This window comes from Neolamprologus multifasciatus, chromosome 3 (genome assembly GCF_963576455.1).
Source record: "Neolamprologus multifasciatus chromosome 3, fNeoMul1.2, whole genome shotgun sequence".
NCBI classification, from domain to species: Eukaryota; Metazoa; Chordata; class Actinopteri; order Cichliformes; family Cichlidae; genus Neolamprologus; species Neolamprologus multifasciatus.
Genome location: NC_140441.1, coordinates 6564995 through 6574637, shown reverse-complemented (window position 1 = coordinate 6574637; position 9643 = coordinate 6564995). Strand labels below are relative to the sequence as shown.

The following is a 9643-nucleotide window of genomic DNA, read 5'->3' as shown; positions in this document are numbered from 1 at the left end:
GAACATTATATATATATATATATATATATATATATATATATATATATATATATATATATATATATATATATATATATATATATATACATAAATACAAAGACATATATAGATAAAATATACAAAGGGGATAAATAGAATAAATAGGAATAAAAATAAAAATACAAGTGAATTGCACATTTCAAGTATGGAGTCTATTGCACCGCTGATTATTAACAAAAAGTATTGCACAAAAGGTAATTGCACAGTGAAGTGGAGAGGCACTACAGCTTAGTTGTTCCCCCCTCCTTTGTCCTCCTGTTTCCCCTCCCTCTCCCCTCCAGAGAGGAGTTAAACAGTCTGATGGCGTGTGGGACAAAGGAGTTTTTAAGTCTGTTGGTTCTTGCAACAGACAACAGACTTCTTGCAACCTGTCACTGAACAGACTCTTCTGGTTGTTTATGGCCGTGAACACATATAGCTAAAAGATAAAGTACATAAATAAGAAATTGAACCAAATATAAAATAGAGACACTAACTAGATGGAAAAGCTATGTAGAAAAAATGAGTTTTTAAACGGGATTTAAAAGATAAAACGGAGTTTGACGCACGGATAGCGATAGGAAAGTTGTTCCACAGATCTCAGATCTAGGCTGAGTCAGGAGTAATTGGGCTGAAGACCTGAGGGCTCGCCCAGACTAAGAAGATCGACAAGATAACGAGGGGCTAAATTATTTATAATTTTAAAGGTGAGCAACAATATTTTAAATTCAATCCGATATTTTATGGGTAACCAATGCAACTCAATAAGAACTGGGGTGATAGAGGCATGCTTTCTAGTGCCAGTCAAGAGGCGAGCCGCAGCATTCTGGACAAGCTGAAGTCTGTGAAGGAGAGCGGAGTGAAGACCAAAGTAGAGGGAATTACAGTAATCCATTCTAGAAGTCACAAAAGCATGAATGAGCTTTACAAGATCTTTATGAGGGACATAGTGCTTAGCCTTAGCAATAAGGCGCAGTTGGTAAAAGCCAGATTTGATTACTGAAGACACTTGTTTGTAAAATTTGAAAGAGCTGTCCAGCAGGACACCTACTGTAGGTCACTAACTGAGTCAGAGAAAGAAGTGGCAAAGGAATCAAAGGTATCAGCTGATAGGCCCCTAGGGATATGGTTGCCAAACACCACAATCTCCGTTTTCTTATCATTCAGGATAAGGGGAATGGGTGAAAGCCATTCTCTGACTTCTCTCATGCACTCGAGGAAGCAGTGCAACGAAGGAGCAATGTCGTCATCATCTAATTGAAAATAAATTTGTATATCATCGGCATAGAGGTGATAAGAAATGTTATATTTTTCAAAGATTAAGCCTAGGGGGAGCATATATAATCAGAATAACATTGGGCCAAGCACAGAGCCTTGGGGCACACCCCAGCATAAGGATGCAGTTGAGGAAGAATAAGTACCCAAGGTAACGGAGAAAGACCTGTTCAAAAGGTATGATTTGAACCAATTATGTCACTTATTTAAGTGCAAATGTTTAATAATGAAGAACATTAAAACATTACTGTTGGCCACATGTCAGCAAGTTATGTGACATTAGTGATGTTTGTACTTTCAGCGTTAACTTGGTTTCAAAGCATTTTCTTTAAAATATACGCTGTTCAATAGTTGACTTTAATCTTACAGAGAATGTGATGATTTTATGGATAATTAAAGTCAGTCATATATCCACAAACACAACAAGCTGAAAGTCAGTGATGCTGCTCGGTTTGTAGTCCTGAATATCACGGCACAAGCAGGATTCACTGCACTGTTAATGTTAGCTACGTTATATTGCTGCCTCTGTTCAGTGGTGTCGAGCCAAACGGACTTTATCGTGTGTTTGAACGAGCTGACGGTTCACTCGTTAAGCTGAAAGAAAGATGCTTTAATCACAGGAGTAACACATGTGTCCACTGTACCATCTGGGAACTCTTCTTGTTTAGCACTCGTAATAACACAAACACTAAATCCTCCTTCTCTTGTGCTGTTTTGTAGCAGTGTATACACCTGAGACTGTCACCTGTCTGTCTGTCCTGCACTCTCTCTCTGTTTCTTTCTCTCTGATTGTCTAATAAAAGTATGAATATGTATTTATAAGTTACACTTGTGTTTGAATCCTGCAGCTTATCACACATTTGATTTCCATGTGTGACAACTGCAGGTGTCCAGAGTGAGGACAGACTGAGGGACCCACTGCTGAACATCATCTGTGAGGCTTTGCACCCCTGATGATCCACCAGGACAAACTCAGCAGTGTGTGAGGAAGAGGAGGAGGAAGAGCCAGCAGCAGCTGACAGATGGAGAGAATAGACAGACTGTTCCCTGTTTGTGAAGGACTGCTAGAAAAGTTTAAAATAACTAATTGTCTGTCCTGAATCAGTCTTATTAGGTAATGTTCAAATAATTTTATCATTCCAGTGTGGGAGAAAGTACTCAGGACCTTCAAGTTACACACTATGAAAGGCAGAAACAAGTTTAATATTCAGTAGATAGAAGACATACACACACACACACACACACACACACACACACAAACACACACACATATATATATAGGCAGGTGCAAGAAGAAAGGAGACGAACTAGCAGGACCAGCTGACTTTTTGGTGTTGAGGCTCTTCAAAACCTTGCATACCTCTTTCACTGTAAAGGATGCAAAGAAAATAGTATGAGTAGCCAGGGAAGTACTAGCAGAGCTGTATGCTAGAGGTTTACTATTGGATACTGTGCTAAACAAAGAACAAGAAGCAACGAAGTGATTGTTGAAACAATTGAGTTGAAACAATTCAGTTTTGTTTGGCAAAACTAAAAAAAGTAAAAAAAATGTCACGTTTGGCCTTCCTGATGGAGGCAGTAAACCAATTACACTGCTGACGAAAACGTAGGCAATAGCATCGGATCCGTACTTTCTCACGGCTGCTGCCACCTGGTTTCTCTAATGTAGGAGACCAGCCAGTTCAGAACTGAACTGAGGGATGTCCTGACATTTCACTCTGATGTGGCAAAAATGTTTGTCCACAAAGTACATAAAACTCTCCTGGAAATATTTCCAAGCTAAATTGACATTGTCAATCAGTTTAATACCAACCCAGTTAAAACTGACTAAGTCATGAAGAAAAGCTTGCTCACTGTAAAGCTTTATTTTTATTTTATTGTGATCATGTGAGGGTTGAAGCCAGTGACGGAGCGGGGGGTGGCTTGCTGGGGTCTTTTGGAGTGTAAAAAACAAAAAACTACACACAATATTCGAAGCACATAGCGCACACTGTGGGAATTTACGACTGTGCATAAATCCCCCTAATACTGGTATGATCCGAGCTCAGACACTAGCGACTGAGCGAGGGGGCGGGGCAGCTGCTGTCTACTAGTGCGCTGTTGGAGAAACGCAGCCAGGCAGACAGAGGAGAACTGAAGTTCGTCCAGGTATCAAAGGAAATTATTCGTAATGTACAAATAATGTAAATATGACGGTGCATCACGAAAGATTGATATCAAACTGATCACTTGACCCATATTACGTTACTTGCTTTTCAAGTGAATCAACAAATGGCGAAATGAAAAGCCGAACAACAACAATGCTGTTTCTTTAGAGAGTCTTAGCTTACATGTGTGTTTATTTCATATTTTCAGTTGTTACCCTCCACGGCTAAATAAATCGGTTTCAGTAATGTACTGATATACAACAATGGACATAAATGGTAAATGGCCTGTATTTGTATAGCACTTTACTAGTCCCTAAGGACCCCAAAGCGCTTTACACATCAAGTCACCCACCCATTCACACACACATTCCCACACTGGTGATGGCAAGCTACATTGTAGCCACAGCCACCCTGGGGTGCACTGACATAAGGGGCTTCTTTCAAAGAAAAAACTCTGGTAGATGTTATTTTATATATTATGCTTTGTATGTTGTTCAGTATATTTCTATGCAAAACAAGAGGAATTTCAATACACAGCAGCATATTTACAGTTTAAACCAGATATTTACATACACTTTATGGAAAACACAAGAACATTTTTTACTGTACAACATCAATTTAGAGTAAAGTTGTTTTGTTTTGGATAAATAAATATTGAAATCTCTTTTGAATTAGTTAAATGTCAGAATAAAGAGAGACAGAGCTGTCTATTTTTTATTACTTTCATCAAATTTAGGAGTACATATACACTAAGCTTATTGTTAATTAATAAGAAAACTCCAGACGATTCCATTCTGAGCTAAAGAAGCTATTGATAGGTTAGCAGAGCCCATGTGAGTAAATTGGTGGCACACCTGTGTAGGGATGGGTATCAAAAACCAGTTCTTGTTGAGAACCGGTTCCCACTGTTTCAATTCCTTGGAATTGTTTGCCATTTTTGCAAACGATTCCCTTATCGATTCCAGTCGCCCCGAATGACGTCACCACGTTGCGGAGCGTCATTTACCTGGCAGGAAACATGGCACCTAAGCGGCTTAAACGCTCAAAAGTTTGGTTATACTTTATCAGAACGGATGACAACAGGGCAACTTGCAATACTTGCAAAGTCAAGTCATTTTAGGGAGGAAACACTACGAATATGCAAAAGCATTTGCTCACAAAACACGCGATGACCTTAAATGAATGTTGTGTTTTTAATTCCGCTCCAGATTCGTGAATCTCAACCCAGCAGCAGCAGTAACGTTTGCACGTCCTCGCCCGTTAATGCGGCAGGTAAATAATCAACTAACAGTGCATATTATGTTAGCGCGATCTGCCTTATTACAAATGAGGGATGGTTGGCTCAAAAGAGCTCTGTCTTTTTGTCAGCCTGGCTACAGTGCTGAAGAGAAACCTGGGGTTGTTCTTATTTTCTTCAATCAGTGATGAATAGTAAGATGTTCTGGCTTTGCGGAGGGCTTTCTTATAAAGCAACAAACTATTTCTCCAGGATAAATGATGATCCTCTAAATTTGTGACATGCCATTTCCTCTCCAGATTACGAGTCATCTGCTTTAGGCTACGTGTTTGAGAATTATACCACGGAGTCAGGTACTTCTGATTAGAGACCTTAGTTTTCACTGGAGCTACAGTATCCAGAGTCGTATGTAGTGAGGAGGTGAAATTATTAACAAGATAATTGACCTCAGTTGGGGTAGCGTTCAGATAGCTGCTATGCTCTGTGTTGGTACAGGGCATTGACGATGATAACAGTGGGTGGATTATATTCTTAAACTTAGTTACAGCTCTTTCAGAAAGACATCTACTTTGATAATGTCTACTCTCCACTGCTGTGTAATCAATTATTGTAAATGTAAATGTTATCAGGAAATGATCAGACAGGAGAGGGTTTTCAGGAAACACTGTTAAATGTTCAGTTTCTATGCCATATGTTAAAACAAAATCTAGAGTGTGATTAAAGTGGTGGGTGGGTTCTTTTACATTTTGAGAGAAGCCAATTGAGTCTAATAAGAGATTAAATGCCATGTTGAGGCTGTGTCACGGTCTGGCAGGCAGACCGTGGGGATATGGGGAAGGAGGACCCAGGCGCGGTGCTCTATGTACAAGCAGTGCGTTTATTTACAGTGAAAACTGTACACACAACAATACATCCCCGTGTGCTCCCGACTTCCACTCCGTGTCTTCTCCCAGTGTTTGTGCTCGTGTGTCCGCTCCCTCGTGCCAGTGCACTCTGTGTCTGCTGCCCTCTCGTCCAGCGATCCTTCCTGGGAAAATAGAGGCAGTAGTTAGTACCCTCAGTTCACTTGGTAAGCTCACACTCACAAACAGACCAACTGGAGAACTGACGGGAAGTCTCACGAAATGATCCCGCGTCGGTGGGAGCTCCAAGACCCTCTTAAGTAGCTCCCCCGACGAGGCCTGATCAGGAGCAGGTGTGTGGCTTCGGGTGTGGCCAGTCCACCAGCAGGGCCACACCCACCCGGCCTGAAGGCGCCCGCAGACCGGCGCTCGCAGAAACACATACACACATCCGCCAACAGGAAGAAGAGAGACAGCAACACCAAATATACATATAACATAACCAGTCCATAAACTGCTCAGGGATCCTGGGTTGCTCAGACCCAGAACCCTGACAGTACCCCCCCTCTAAGGGTCGGCACCCGACGACCCAAAAGCAAAGACAAAACCACAGTACAACCACCCAGGGCGGGTGGCGGGGGGTCCAGGACGGAGGGCCCCAAAACCTCTCCGCCAAACAGCCACCACAAAGCAACAAAAGAAAAACACAGTTCAACAGTCCAATCCCCCGGTCCAGTGGCAGCAAACACAGTTCTGGCGGCCGACCCGCAGGACGGCAAAACAAGCGGGACCTGCTGTGGGTTAGGCAGTGGCAGCAAAACAGTTCAGGTGGCCTACCTCTAACCCCTTGATGGAAACGCAGCAGCTCCGGCGGCCTGCCACGGGTCCGGTGGCGGCGGCGAAACTGTTCTGGTGGCCTGCCACGGATCTGGCGGAGGCGGCGAAACTGTTCTGGTGGCCGGCCACGGGTCCGGTGGCGGCGCTGCAACTCCGGCGGGCGGCCACGGGTCCGGCGGTGGCGTTGCTGCTGCGGCGGGCGGCTATGCGTCCGGCAGCCGCTGCGAAACGGTCCCGGCAGGCGGCCACGGGTCCGGTGACGACAGCGTGGCAGCAGCGACGGGCGGCCACGGGTCCGGTGGCGGCGGCGTGGCAGCTGCGGTGGGCGGCCACGGGTCCGGTGGCGGCGGCGTGGCAGCTGCGGTGGGCGGCCACGGGTCCGGTGGCGGCGGTGTGGCTCCGACGAGCAACCGCGAGGTGTGGGACCTGATCTACGACGTGCTGGTTGCGGTCGTGCGGGTCGCGGACGTGCTGACCCCTCCGGCTCTCCAAGGTCTTGCGTGGGCAGCACGGGTTCCTCCTGCCCGCTGAGCTCCTCCGGTGGCGGCACGGGCTCCACAGGCTTGCTGAGCTCCAGCTCAGGCTGCGGCACGGGTTGCTCCGGCTCGTCCCACTCCCTCCGCTCGCTGAGCTCCAGCTCGGCCCCCTCCGGCTTGCCGCGCTCCTCAGCTAGCGGCGCTGGCTCCACCGGCTCGCTGAGCTCCTCCGGCAGCGGCGCGAGCTCCACCGGCTCGCTGAGCTCCTCCTCGGCTGGCAGCGCGAGCTCCACCGGCTCGCTGAGCTCCTCCTCGGCTGGCAGCGCGAGCTCCACCGGCTCGCTGAGCTCCTCCTCGGCTGGCAGCGCGAGCTCCACCGGCTCGCTGAGCTCCTCCGGCAGCGGCGCGAGCTCCACCGGCTCGCTGAGCTCCTCCGGCAGCGGCGCGAGCTCCTCCGGCTCGCTGAGCTCCTCCTCGGCTGGCAGCGCGAGCTCCTCCGGCTCGCTGAGCTCCTCCTCGGCTGGCAGCGCGAGCTCCTCCGGCTCGCTGAGCTCCTCCTCGGCTGGCAGCGCGAGCTCCTCCGGCTCGCTGAGCTCCTCCTCGGCTGGCAGCGCGAGCTCCTCCGGCTCGCTGAGCTCCTCCTCGGCTGGCAGCGCGAGCTCCTCTGGCTCGGGCCGAGCAGGTCCGGGTGGCGTCGTAGCAGGTGGCACTGCTACAGATGGTGAAGAGCTGAGCGGTGTGGAGATCGCTGAACGAGGAGACGCTAGCTGCACTGTTGGCTGGCTTTCAGCAGCGTCGGCGGTGTCACCATCCACTAAAAACAAAGAAGCAAATGGGGTGAGAAATGAAAAAGTGTCCTTATTACTCCCCACAGCCGGGTCTTGAGATGTCCGGGAAGTCGGCTGCGGTGAGGAACGCCGGCGGCGCGAACGTCGTTTCCGGGTAGACGTCGGGGCCGGCGTGTCAGGCTGTGCATCCACCAGCTGACCGGGCTGGTGAGCAGCCTGAGTAGGAGAGTGAAGGCGGAGAGTTGAGAGCAGGAAGTCTGAATTAAGGGAGTCCACTAATTTGGACAGCATCTCTTGCAGCCGCCTCTCCACGGCGTGACGCAAACCTTCCGCGGGCTTCTCCCACCACAACTCGCATAGGCGGTAAACCTTGTCCATCACCTCCCTCCTGAGCCTCTCCTCAGAGACCGCTGGGTCCATGCCTGGCGGGATCATTCTGTCACGGTCTGGCAGGCAGACCGTGGGGATATGGGGAAGGAGGACCCAGGCGCGGTGCTCTATGTACAAGCAGTGCGTTTATTTACAGTGAAAACTGTACACACAACAATACATCCCCGTGTGCTCCCGACTTCCACTCCGTGTCTTCTCCCAGTGTTTGTGCTCGTGTGTCCACTCCCTCGTGCCAGCGATCCTTCCTGGGGAAATAGAGGCAGTAGTTAGTACCCTCAGTTCACTTGGTAAGCTCACACTCACAAACAGACCAACTGGAGAACTGACGGGAAGTCTCACGAAATGATCCCGCGTCGGTGGGAGCTCCAAGACCCTCTTAAGTAGCTCCCCCGACGAGGCCTGATCAGGAGCAGGTGTGTGGCTTCGGGTGTGGCCAGTCCACCAGCAGGGCCACACCCACCCGGCCTGAAGGCGCCCGCAGACCGGCGCTCGCAGAAACACATACACACATCCGCCAACAGGAAGAAGAGAGACAGCAACACCAAATATACATATAACATAACCAGTCCATAAACTGCTCAGGGATCCTGGGTTGCTCAGACCCAGAACCCTGACAGGCTGTCATTTTTAGCATCTACATGGATGTTAAAATCACCCACAATAATCATTTTATCTGAGCTCAGAACTAAATTAGATATAAAGTCTGAGAAATCAGACAGAAACTCTGTGTAAGGCCCAGGTGGACGATAGATGATAACAAGTAAGACTGGTTTCTGAGTTTCACAGCTGGGGTGGACAAAGTTAAGCATCATGCTTTCAAATGAATTAAAAGTCTGTCTTGGTCTTTCATTAATTAATAGACTGGTGTGAAAAATTGCTGCCACACCGCCCCCTCAGCCTGTGCTTCGAGATTTCTGGTTAGAATGACTCGGGGGTGTTGATTCATTTAAACGAACATAATCATCCTGCTGCAACCAGGTTTCTGAAAGGCAGAGTAAATCAATTTGTTGATCAATTATAAAGTCATGTACTAACAGAGACTTGGAGGAGAGAGACCTAATATTTAATAATCCACATTTCACTGTTTTACTCGCAGATGTGGATACTGTATTGTTCTTTCTTTGTAATTGTTTATGTTTAAGTTGTGTGTTGCTGGTTTTTAGTGAGTTTTTTGTCTTTTTGGATGGGTTTTTTTTTTTGGGGGGGGGGGGGGGGGGGTAGCAGGAGGAGAGAAGCTGCAGAGAGGCTTGTAAGACTGCAACTCTGCTTCCTGGTCCCAACTCTGGATAGTCATATTTTGGGGGGTTTAATAAATTTGTCCATATTTCTAGAAATGAGAGTTGCTCCATCCAAAGTGGGATGGATGCCGTCTCTCCTAACAAGACCAGGTTTCCTCCAGAAGGTTTGCCAATTATCTATGAAGCCCACATCGTTATGTGAAGACTTATCAAAGTGTCTGAAATGTAAAATTCCAACCTCCCCTTTAGTGTGCTTGTTGGGCAAATTGGATGATGTCACTACAGAAACCAATACAGTCCACATGGTTTTTACTGCCCTTTGCATTGCCAAGAAAACGGTCCTCATGAACTGGAAAAATAAAAATAATCCTAACTCTAGCCAATACAGAAACCAT

At 47.2% G+C, this 9643-nt stretch overlaps 2 protein-coding genes across 2 annotated transcripts in view; one reads left to right on the top strand and one right to left on the bottom strand.

Annotated features, from left to right (window-relative positions):
• LOC146521294 (uncharacterized) overlaps positions 1-9643 on the top strand; it is a 139935-nt gene that overhangs the window by 43152 nt on the left and 87140 nt on the right. The window lies entirely within an intron of this gene.
• On the bottom strand, positions 6526-8135 carry LOC146521300 (uncharacterized; the record flags this gene model as incomplete). The annotated part of the gene is made up of 1 exon (XM_085147020.1): positions 6526-8135. A coding segment is annotated over exon 1 (1530 nt), but the record flags the coding sequence as incomplete, so codon positions are not given.